This window comes from Balaenoptera borealis (genome assembly GCF_965194805.1).
Source record: "Balaenoptera borealis genome assembly, contig: HAP1_SCAFFOLD_980, whole genome shotgun sequence".
Taxonomy (NCBI): domain Eukaryota; kingdom Metazoa; phylum Chordata; class Mammalia; order Artiodactyla; family Balaenopteridae; genus Balaenoptera; species Balaenoptera borealis.
The window spans coordinates 188,312-201,222 of record NW_028123229.1 but is presented as its reverse complement, the minus strand read 5'-3'; the positions used below and the strand labels follow the sequence as shown (position 1 = coordinate 201,222).

The window sequence follows — 12,911 nt, the reverse complement described above, 5'->3', positions numbered from 1 at the left end:
AACAAATAAAAAGTGCCCTATATATTGTTAAGTATTATAGCAATAGAAACAATAACAAAATCAGGGTAATATAACTTAAAAACAATTTTTGTCACATCTAAAAATTAGGCGATAGGTTACATTTAAAATAAGAGAATAAGGTATTTTAAATTCAGCAATTTCATTCTTAAGTGAAAAGCTAAATGAAATACATTTTTAGTCAGTAGTTTTTATTTCCTACTGGATAAGTGAGAATAAATATATACTTATTGGATGTAAGTATAAAGTTACATGAGTTAAAAACATTCAAGAACGGAAAATACATGTTTATTTACAGGCATGCTGTGGTTTTCTTGTTACTGATTAAGAAATTTAGGCAATTAAATAGCAGGATGAATACTTAAATTGTACAAAAGAACAATTTTAATGTCTTGAATAATTTCTAAGCCAGTTCTGTACTATTTCTACAGAATATCTATCTGGAGCTAACAAGTAATGATAACATCTATTTAAAATAAAGAATGGTGAAGTGATTTCCTATTTATTTTAAAATAAGTAAAACTTTTTTGGAATTAAAAAAATCCTTACTATTTTGCTGTTACTTGGCAATATTATTTCATTTCAAATAACCATAACTGTGATCACAGTGAATCCAAGGTGAATTATTTTCTTTTTCCTTAAAAACAGAAGAGAGAAAATATTTTATTCTTCACCAGAATTTTAAATAAATAAACTCTCAACTGGTCTCATTGGACAATTTTATTTATGCCCCATTAGTCACTAAAACTCACTTTCTTTTTGACATCTCAAATGGCAGGGGAGTGAATTCACATCAAATGATTTGGTAGCATAGCACCATCATGTGGTTAATTTTTGAATAACTCTTAGAAAAAATAAAAATAAAATTAGCAATACCTTGTTTTATATAACCAAGCATACACCTCAATTTATTGTTTAAAATATTCCTGTTTTTGCCATACAAATATGAAAATTTCAAAGAAAAATAAGTGGTGTTTGTTTCTGTAAATATCATGCTCCTGTTTTTGTAAATATTTATCTTCATCTTCTTTTTAAACATCTAACTTCCCTAGTCTCATCAACTCTCAACTAGCCCCCAAGTTGACATAACCAATGAACATTGTTTACTGCCTTGTAGACATTTCTAACTTGTGTGTGTTAGTCTTTTCACACTCAAAATGTCCAAAGCTGAATTCCTTGTCTTCTCCCAACCAAAGTGTGCCTGCTCACATTTTCTCCTTCCTGGATAAGGCCCTACTTCCTCTCCAGTTCCTTAAAGCAGAAATCTAGGCTTATTCTTATGCTGCTTCCATTACCATGAATTCCCCTTTCTGAATAGGACGGGAAGCTTGATCACTGATTCCTTCTGAGCTTGGATTAAAATTTCCCTCTTTCTCCTCTTCATGGGTTGACTTACAACCATCCTTGTTACTCTTTTCCACCACTGCAATGGCTATTTTCTGAGCCACGCACCTTATGTTCATCCATTTACTTTATGAGTGAATCGCTGAAACCTAAATCTGTTTATTTTACTCTCACTCCTAATCTGTTTCTGACTCCTATCACTAGTAAGATAAAGAGCAAATGATATATTTTCTATTATCATCTCCTTCATACACACACACACACACACACACACACCCATACGCACACACACACATTCACCTGCTACATTCCAACCACACCAAACTCATTGCAATTTCTACTGAAGATGCTGTGTTATTCTTCCTTCTGCATAGAAGGTACCACCCTACATGAGCATTTCTATTAATTTTTTCCTGTTCTTTAATATGGCTGTCACTCATGTCCCTCACCAAAGAATTCCTTGAGTCCCTCAGGCAAAGTTGATCCCTCCTTACTTTCTTCACCAAATGTTACCATTTCTGTCCAAGCACCTATGAGACTTAAAGGTGCTCAAATTCTAAATGCATCTGATTTTTCTACTATAGTTTAAGCCCCTAGAGACACTTTGTCATATCTATATCTCTGTCGCCATGATAAAGGAAATGCTTAAAATATACAGGGTGTTTAAATTTCTTTTAAAAAAAAAATCTCATGTTGGTTTATTGTTTTAATTTCAGATGCAATACTTTTCTTAGTATTCACAAACCATGCAGAGTTCAACATGTTTTTAAAGTATTTAGAAAAATATTGCTTTACTGATTACATAAATGAGAAATATGAAGCTCATTGGACGAAAGTAAAATTTTCAGGACTACACAACTTGCAGTAAATTATAGAACATATTTGAAAAGCATATACTTTCAACTATTGTGAAGAACTGTATATATTAAAGGTAAAATGTGAGAGTGGACATTCAACAAGTTAAAAAGAATTCCCCCTCCCCCGATGGTCATGACTTATACTGCATGTGCCTATAAAACATATATCTTGCTTAGGCATTTGTAACAGTTGATGAAATCATTTCTTTCTTAGGGAAAATATCACCACAAGCCCTCAAATAAAAGCACTAGATGTTCTTCCAATTCTTTTTTATTTTGTTTTATCTTAGTTACTGAATTTGTTCCAAAAATTGTCACTGAAATATGGCTTAGAAACGATGCCATGATTCTTAAGTTAATTCATTAAAATTATCAAAAATTTGCAGTTCTGCACAAAAACCTAGAGTTGATAACTTGCCCACAGAAAAATTAAATTCATTTCTAGTAAATAGTTCTGTAAAAATATTTTGAGATAAGGTATATTAATTATATGTTTCTTCATTTTAATATTTTTACTTGGCAGACACTTTTTGTCTGGTAATTCTATTGTTCTTTTAAGCTTTTAAAAATTTTAGAACTGAAATACTGTTAAAATTTGTCAAAACTAAAATCTACGTTTTAAAAATGGCCACATTTCACTGTTTCCCCTTTATGATAGGGGCATTCTCATCTGATAATGTGACAACTTTTATCCATCAAATAACTGCTTGACATTTTTTGTATGTGTGAAACTGAGTTGAATTTCTTCCTCAGTGATGACGGGATATACCAGACCCTCCCATAGCTCCCTCTCACATAAACACGCACGCATTCTTCCCCATCTACCCCTGACACACACAATACATCTGTCTTCCAAGTTTTGGATTTTTCCATAGCACTTATTACCACTTGGGATGCTACCATTTGCTTATTTATCTTATTGTTGTCCATCAAACCCTAGAAGAGAGCAAGCTCCATAGGGGATTTTTGTCTGCTTTGTCCAGTTCTGACATCTATAATGATGTCTAGCACACAGTAGGATATTTAAGAAATATTTGTTAAAAATAGGAATAAAATGCCTCAGGAATTTTGTGCTTACTTTCTTCCCTCAGGCTTATTTCCCTCTGATTTCCCCACGCCTGTTTCTTTGCATCTCATTTCCAGTATTACATCCTCAGAGAAGCACATCTTATCTGCTCTATGGAATGTCTCCACCATTGTTTTTCTGTCCCATTACACTATTTTCCTCATAAATCTTACCACTAACTGAAAAGTATTATTTACTTATTATTCGTTCTGGCTCTCCCTCTCTATTAAAAAAAATGGACTTAATTTAACTCATGAACCAAGATATCCTCAATTCCTACTGTGACAAAATAAAATCTAATCAAATATTTGATTCAATTTATGCAGATTTAAATTAACTTGAATAAATCAATTAAAGAAGTAGGTACAGACATCATCTATGGATGATTTAATATGAGACTTGAGTAGTGGTAGAGTTTTAGACTAATTTATTAGCTAATAGGAAAGTCTAGCAAGGAATAAATAAATTGACTCCTGTATTGTTAAAAAAATTAAGTTTGAGGAACTTGATTTTCCTTTAAAATGATGCTTGATCTGAAAGTCTTATCTTTATAGTTCAGCCTCGTATCATAAACCTCCCTTACAAGAGCTTGTTCCTAGTGTCTTTTTATCTTTGTTCAGCCTGGTATAAATCTGCTTTCTTGTTGCTTGTCTTGAAAAGCATCTTCTCTTTCAGATACATTTACAGCCTTCAGTTATTTGGGTTCATTGACAATTTTCCTTTCCATTGACTGTTAAGACCTATGATATGACTGAGAGAGTAGAGTCATTTCTAAAGGATACATTTTGTTAAGAGTGAGGACTCTACTGTGATGGTGAAAATGGTACATGTTCATCATAAAAAATGAACCAGTAGAGAGAGCAGAAAGTAAAGAGCGATGAAAGCACAAGCAATTGTGGGTCAGAGTATAGTATAAGTGAGTTTTCTGCTCAGGGTCTTCCAGGCTGAAATCAAGGTGTAGGCCACTGCTGCGACTGATCTGAGGCATAGAGTTTTTTTCCAAGATTACTTCTTTTGGCAGAACTCATTTCTTTATGGCTTTATGACTGCGGACCCTACTTTTTTGCTGGCTGTTGGTCAAGATCCAGTCTCAGTTCCCAGAGGCACCCCAGGCACTTGTCAGGTGGGCTCCTACATCACAAATTTACTTCTTCAAGGCCAGGAGGAGATCATCTGTAGCACCTCCTTCTACTAACGCTCACGTGATTACATCAGACCCTTCAAGCAAAATCTCCCTTGTAATTAACTGAATGATAAGTGATTAAAGACCTTGATTATATTTCAATAATTTATTTTTCCATAAAACTTAACAAATTCATGGGATGATACCCCATTCAGTTCAGAGGCCCGTCACACACTCAAGGGCAGCAAATTTTACAAGAGATTATAGAAGAGGTTATCTTGTCCTTGGGGGTAAGAATCTTGGGGACACCTTGGGAATTCTGTCTACCAAAGCTGCTTTTCAAATTCCTCAAAATATAACTCTAGCTATCCATTTTCACTCAACATTATCTGGAAACGTGATGAGGCCTGGAAGAGCCCAGGGAATTATTCTTTTGTATTTTATGCCAAAAATTGCTCATCCCTCTTTGAAATGAGAAAATCTTTTGGTACATTAATATTTTATGTAGTTTTTCATGACCTGGACCTCAGCAAAGTAAAAGCAGAGAAAGTGGCTAAAAACAAAGAATCAAAAAGATTATATCTTGCCCAATTTTTTCTTTTATATTCTAATGAACAATTAAATATATCCTACTCCATTTCTTTTTTTAATTTATTCATTTATTTTTATTTATTTGGTTGCGCCAGGTCTTAGTTGAGGCTCACCAGCTCCTTAGTTGCAGCAGTTGGGCTCCTTAGTTGCAGCATGCGAACTCTTAGTGGCAGCATGTGAACTCTTAGTGGTAGGATGCATGTGGTCTAGTTCCCTGACCAGGGATTGAACCTGGACCCCCTGCACTGGGAGCACAGAGTCTTAATCACTGCGCCACCAGGGAAGTCCCTCCATTTCTTCACAGTTTAGGTTTCTTACCGTACAACTCCCTACGATATGAATTGTTTCCTGAAAATTCTGGTTTCACTAACCTTCCTTTATCGAAACATCCTGAGGAGAAAGGAACTACTCAACTAAATTCTATTTAATCAATCATTTTCTTACTTTTCTAGAAAGGTTCATAAAATTGAATGCACCCCAAGCAGTACTACAAAGTTTTCTCTTTATTGTGCGAGAGCTAAATTAGTTCCACTTCATAATAATGGATTTCTGTTATGGAATATGATTCATTTCCTAACAATAATAAAAAATCCTTTTTTTTCTATACTTGTTTCAAATAATAGGATTTTTGTTGATTGCAAAGTTAGATGAATTTCATTCCTCGGCACCATCTCACCCCACCCCCTCCACAAAGGGTGGAGGGTAGTCTGTCAGATGAGTTGGATAAAGTCAACTAGAGAGAGATTGGTATTGGTTTTTTTTTTGCTCTTTCTGAGCTATCCAGTTGTATGCAATGGCATTGCCTAAGGGCCAGGGTCACGAAGAGGTAAGGTCCTCTAGGATATTATTGTGGCATTTCTCCTACAATTTTCTTCAGTTGTTTGATCACTGCAGGAGATAAGTTTTCAGTCATAAAAGAATATCTGTATGTACAGAAAGTTTCTTTCATCTCACTCTTTATCACCCTGCCCACTAAATACTTGTCTGCTGTGACAGGTCAGGAGTTCTTAAAAGGCATAGATTATGTCTAATCTCCTAAAACAAAATGTAGAAAAGGTTTTGGATTCTCCCTTCATTCCTGGGTTTGAAATGGACTCCAAAGTGGGGAGTCAAGTCGATCAGATAGCAGTGACATGTTAATTAACTAGGTAAATAAAATTGAGATCTTGTCTAGAAAGAATTTGCCTAATCCTACAGACAATCAGAAGCATTCCGATGTCTAGGAGAAGTAGAGAGGGAAAGGAAGAACAATTGGTACTAATTTCTACGTTTTAAGAGAAGTTAATTCTGGGCCAAAGAAGGGGGTAAGTATCAGCCAGAGCAGCTCAACTAGCCTTCTAGGCAAAAGGACCCGAGGTGATAAAGTCAAAATCGTCTTACACTAGAAGTTAGGGGTAACTATGATAAAAAATTATATTGTTTAACATTCATCGAGCACTTAGAGTTTACAAAACACGAAGTATATTTCTATATGTTCTTTAACTTAAACTAGCTTGTACAGCTTATAAATTATACATCACTCAGGTATCTCTTATGGCATACGATTTCTCTTGAATACATCAAATGATGGGAGACTTACTACTTCTTCAAACAACTCAGTCATTAAACAAGATGGCAAACCTTATTTATCTTTGCCTCTTTCTGTCCTCCTGGAATGTATCCCAGGTCTTACCACCATGTAGGCAATCAACACTTTTTAAAATTAGTTTAGTTTTGAATGGTTTTGTTTGTTAGAGATTTCTTCTTTTTTTAGCTTAAAGTTGCCATGTTTAATAATTTAAATTATTGTTAATTCCCTATTGAGAGACTTATAGAATAACCCTAACTGATATTCAATATTTGAAAAGGTGTATCCTTTTTTGTCTCTTGTCTTCTTCATTCCAGGATAAACATTCCCAGTAATTGTAACAGTTTTGTATGTTGGGTTTGAATAATATTTTGTTACCCTATTCTGGCAATTGGTTGTCTTTTCTTGAGCCTGATCCTTTAACAAAACCCTGTAGTCAAACTGTGGGCTGATCAAAACCGTAGCATCATAATCTCTTTTTCCAGATATTATGTTTCTATCTGTGTAATCAACAGCCCCAATATCAACCCTGGCATATTAGCCAATAACTTATATTGCTTTAAGACAAATGAAAAGTCTTAGCAAGAAGACAGAAATTGAAGAAAATCAGTATTATATGTAAACAGGTATGAGCTGAATAAATAAAAATATAAAAACTAAAAGAAAGCATTGAGTCCAAGGCAAAGAAATACATGAATAAAACTTGGACGAATTAAACAAAATAAGGGGAATGATTACAGGGAAGATAAACATAGATCCCCCTGAGTGAAAATTACTGTGAAAGAGACTTAATGTCAAGTCCAAGAAGTGTTACTGTTTGCTATAATAAACTTATATATTTGTGAGTTTTTAAGGATTTCACGGTGATTTTCTTTCTTTTCTTTTCCCTTCTTCACAGGAAAAGCATAAAACAGCAATCTTGTCCTTAAAAGAGAGAAATATACCCACTTTATTTCCCCCAGGTGTACTGAGGCAAAAAAGAGATGTGTTGACACAGCAATTAACACATCATGGGAGTCATACCAGAGGGGATTAATTTAGAAAACAGAAACTTCTAAAGGTCCCAGAAAATCACTATGTTAATTAACTATGTTAATGTTCATTTCATGTCTTAGTTTGTCATAGGTGATTAGAAGTCACAGCCAGTGACCTTAAAGTATTCGTTTTAATAAAGCACTACAGCAACATCATATTTCTATAATATAATATTTCCAGTTATTGGGAACATAAAACTAATATTCAGAAAAAGGTAAATATAAGCAGTGTAAAGTGAAAAATCAAGGATCAGTGACTCCATTGACAAATTACATCCAAATATTTTGTCTCATGTTGTTCTTTAATCCTATATGTTCAAAGCCTTAATTCTTGGTCATATATCCTGATCATGCATCACCGTGCCTACTAATTCTATGTGTAATGCTGACAACACAAAGGACCAAAACTCTGGATATAGTCCTTGGCAGCAAAAATACCTAGACATTCAAAAGTATTCAATAGAAAAGGATACTATTGTCAAAATAATAAAAATTGTCCAAGAAAAAAACATAGTTTGCTACACCAAATTTTTAGCTGGAATCTAAAAGTATCATTTCAATTTTGTTGTATTTTTAATTACTGCTTGATTCCACTAGATGTCAGTACTGGATAAGAGCATCCTTAATAGGTACTTGATCTCCTGCAGTTGTAACCACTCACGTGAAAGGAATAAGCCCTATCTAGCACATATGTGTGCATATGTCATTTTAATGTATGCAGCTGATGACATTTACAAGTTACCCAGACACTTCTACAACTGGTCGACTCTTTTCTTAAAATGTTTAACTCGTACTTCCCTTACCCACTAATTATTAAAGGAAAATGACCGTTTGATATTAACTTGCAAATTACTCTGTCCACCATCGTTGCCACATCCTGTATGAATGTATCTCCTCACTTTTGATTTGTTCTCGCTACAGCCGTTGGATTTTGAAACAAAGAAGGCTTATACTTTTAAAGTAGAGGCCTCCAACCTGCACCTTGACCACCGGTTTCACTCTGCGGGCCCTTTTAAGGACACTGCCACAGTGAAGGTCAGCGTGCTGGATGTGGACGAGCCGCCGGTTTTCAGCAAGCCCCTCTACACCATGGAGGTTTACGAAGACACTCCACTTGGGACCATCATTGGCGCCGTCACTGCCCAAGACCTCGATGTCGGCAGCAGTGCCGTAAGGTAAGAAAAAGAAACGTTTTCTTTTCTGTGTCAGAAAGAGAAAGAAAATAAAACAACACTCTGACCAGGCTTGCATGAATTATTTAGAGAATACAGTGCTTGAAAATGGAATCACTGTACATAGTAAGTATAAGAATAGAAGAAAAAACATAGGATTTGAACAAAAACATCTGATATCAATCCCTGTAACAGGGTTTAGTAGTGGCCTGATGTTGGGCTTGTCACTCATGCTGGTCAACCTCAATTTTTTTATCCACAAAAGGGATTTAATAGTAAGCCTAAGAGGATGATTCTCATGAATAACGATATTAAGATACTTTCACGGTGCCTGAAATATCATAGATATATAATACATTTTTCAATTATTCTAAAATCTCTGTCTCTTACCCAAAGTTACTGCTTGAAAAAGATTGTTTTACCATTTTAAATTTGCAGCTCATTTTTTTCACTGTGGCAGTTGTATATGCTGATGGAAGCACAATTAGAGTCAGTCTTAAGGTAACAGGCATTGTGGAGTTGCTCAAAGCCCAGACTTGGCAAGGAGTTCCTTACTGGCATAAGGCTGCTTGGTAGTGAGTCAACAAAGCAATCGATGGAACAAGAAAGAGTAAGAAAATACACCCCCCCCCCCAATAAATGCCACTTGCATTGCTGAAACGTGGTGGGATTCCCTTTTCCTCCCTTATAAATCGATCCTACAACGTATTTTGAGACTTGTTCAGGTGCCCACGTGCCTACAAGAACTGGGGGTGGGGGGGGGTGGAAAGAAAAAAAAGGAAGAAATGAACATATGTACGAAACAGGAACAGACAGACGTTGCGATTGCTGATGGGGAGGGGTGGGGGAGGGGAGGACTGGGATCTGGGATTAGCAGGTTCAAACTAAAAGGAGAGAGAGAGAAACGTGTGATCTGTTCCGAATCTTCTAACTCCAAAGGGTTGAAGCTTATAGTATGCAAAATCCACACCAAAGAACACATTAAGTAGGCTTTTAAAGCAAAACACCACTCTGTCGACGTAGGAAAAATACATAGACATATATCGCACAAGATTTTAAGCCATGGGGTAATTAATGATAAAAAAAAAAAAAAAAAAAGCATCATCCTTTCAGCGGTAGCCTCAACACATTCATAGCACAGAGAAAAATTTCAGGATATGGCTGAGAGCATGAAAGCTCTGCTCTTTGTACTTGTCTGCATCCACCCCCCAAAGTCGCCTGAACACTTTCCTTCTTGAAGGATGTCTGTGATCAAGAGAGAACTAAAAAAGCACATTTGTCTTGGGAAAGGGAAGAAAAAGAGCAATTATTGAGTGCCCCTACACGTCAGGTTGAATGCTGGCTCATTTCCTCATTGGGTTCAAGTTGTTCTACATGCTCATATTACGGCATGATTCACTGTCAGTTAAACTCCAGAGAAGTCTATTTATTACCAGTGTTCACAGGGGCATGCTCAAGAATCTGCTACGTTAGTAGTTGTTATACATTAATCTGTCATCATCCATCAATCTTGTTCCTGAACACCCTGAGTGTGCTGCTGGTCACTGTGAAAGTGGAAAATGGCTGCTGAGTGGATTCACAGGTAATTTCAAGAATGTAAACAGAATGGAAGAAATATTGAAGGTTGTAAAAAAGTAAAAAAAAGTAAATAAACATGGATTGAAATTCTCCACTGTTCAATAGATGAGAATTGTGGGACATAGTGGGACACAATATCTTAGGGAACATGCTAAGTTGTTTAATTTACTGTATGTACTATTTTTTTATTTTACTTTATTTTTATTTCATTTTATTTTTTTGACTGCATTGGGTCTTCGTTGCTGTGCGTGGGCTTTCCCTAGTTGTGGCGAGCAGGGGCTACTCTTCATTGCAGTGCGCAGGCTTCTCATTGCAGTGGCTTCTCTTGTTGCAAAGCCCGGGCTCTAGGCATGCGGGCTGCAGTAATTGTGGCTTGCGGGCTCTAGAGCGCAAGCTCAGTAGTTGTGGCATGAGGGCTCAGTAGTTGTGACTCATGGGTTCTAGAGCGCAGGCTCAGTAGTTGTGGCAGACGGGCTTAGTTGCTCGGCTGCGTGTGGGATTTTCTTGGACCAGGGCTCAAACCTGTGTCCCCTGAACTCAGGCAGATTCTTAACCACCAGGGAAGTCCATATGTTCTATTTTGAATACTGATAATAGCATGATGAGGTCGAGATATGAATAAAATATTATTTTAATGAAATACTTTAAAACCAAAAAATCGGAGAGTTGACAAGTAAAAAAATACCACCTGGTAAAGGTAAGGTGAGAATTACAAACTTCTAAGTATAAGAAAATGATTAGATCAAGACCCTGGTGTGAAGAATAAAGGAAGCCTACATTTTAGAGAAATTCTCCAGCTACAAGCCTATTTTCTTTACCTGTTTGTTTGTTTGTTTTTGATGTCACAGAAACTAGTGTCTGACAGGTGCTACTTTATGTGACATGAAATAGTATCCCCAGTCTTTTTTCTAATGGGCAGCAGCCTGACTCACTGAAGCTGTAGACAGAGATGGATTTAATTGATCCCCGTGAGGGGTTGTCAAAAGACAGAGGAGCTTTTGAATCAACATGAAAGTTGTCTTACTTTCATGTTCTTGGAGTAAACAATAAACTTGAATCGTGTCAGGTGAGGAATGTGGGGTGTGGGTCATCTCTTCTTGGTCTGAAATCATGTTCGCTCACTTAAGAATGATAGTAAAAATATGTTATAAAAAATAAGCATCAAAATGACAAATTACTTGGCATGTGTAGGTATGCTCTGTTTGTTTTCCTTTGCTTTACTGCATTTACTGCTTTGCATTACCCTTTTAATAGGGTTATTGTGGAAGGTATTAATTTAAGATTAGGTTATTCCACACCACTGGGTATTTTATAAATATTATTACTTCATCATCACTGAGCACAGCAAAGAGTCACAAAGCAATGACATTAACCGGGGATTGCAAAACCTTAGAAGAAAGGTTCAGTTAGGTGTAATGCCCCCAAATATACCATATCCTGTCCCCTCTTGTCCTGAGCTTAATTTCTAGTTATTGTTTCCTTTGCTCTTCTAGCCTTTGCCTTTAGATGAACTGATTTCCTGTCTCTAATATTCTATATCCTTTGACACTCTTATTATATAGTTCATGGGAATGATTTCTAGTGAGTCCAATAGGAGTGTAATGAGTGTACCTACTATTAGTGAGGTGGGGACAGTCTCTTAAGAAATGAAATTTAAAACAGGTGACTATGCAGTTACATCGGAAATTAATATTTGTTTTGGATATAAGTGATTTAAGTTACAGAGGGATTTCAGTGGATGATTCTGCTCAGTATGTGCTATCTTTCTTTTGTTCCAAACATTTAAAAATCTTAGTTATCCTATGAATGAATTTCAAAATAAAATTTAATCAAAGTATTTTTCTGTATAAAATTAGAAAATGGACAATTCCATTCTAAACCCACTCCTTGTAAGATGGGTTGGATAAGACACTGATAATGTAAACTAAAATCTATTTTATGTATATAAATGTCCATGTGTAAATTATTATAGTATTTAGTAGAACAATTGAATGATTTATTTTTCAAGTTACCTCCTTTTGTTTGATGATATGTCCAACAAAAACCCATCGCATAAAATCAAGTAGTGAAATTGGTTAATAAATAGAAAACCATTATCAAGTATCATAAGTAAAAAGTAATACATAAAATAATTAATAACTGGTTGTTAAAACATAAATGTCTAAATGAGTCCCACTTAAAATTATCTTATATTCCGTATCTGGTCTGTTCAATGCACTTTTGGAAACATTTTTGTATCACTTGAAATTGATTTTTTCATCATGGATTAGGAGGCTATCAGAGTAGGCGATTTTCATTTGAGGGCCCTTTCCAATACACTAGAAATCTTGTTTTGTGGGCAAAAACCTAAGCTCAAATACAAAACAAGCTTAGAGAATGAGAAGAAACAGAGGCCCCACTTATCAAGTGAAATCCTAGAGCAACATACATAATTTACTTTAAATATTAATTAATGAAATGGTAAAAATTAAAAACTTGAAAACTTGCTGGCTCTCTATTTTTCTCCTATTTAACAAGATTTTTTTAAGAATTAAATGAGGTATCGGTATATAATGTTTTAT

At 35.4% G+C, this 12,911-nt stretch overlaps 1 protein-coding gene across 1 annotated transcript in view; it reads left to right on the top strand.

The window, feature by feature from the left end:
• LOC309621771 (cadherin-12-like) overlaps window positions 1-12,911 on the top strand; it is a gene marked incomplete at its 5' end in the record, with an annotated part of 85,267 nt that overhangs the window by 30,619 nt on the left and 41,737 nt on the right. The window contains one exon of the mRNA XM_082409113.1: window positions 8,522-8,775. Coding sequence (XP_082265239.1) covers window positions 8,522-8,775 — 254 coding nt within the window. The remainder of the gene's footprint in view (window positions 1-8,521; window positions 8,776-12,911) is intronic.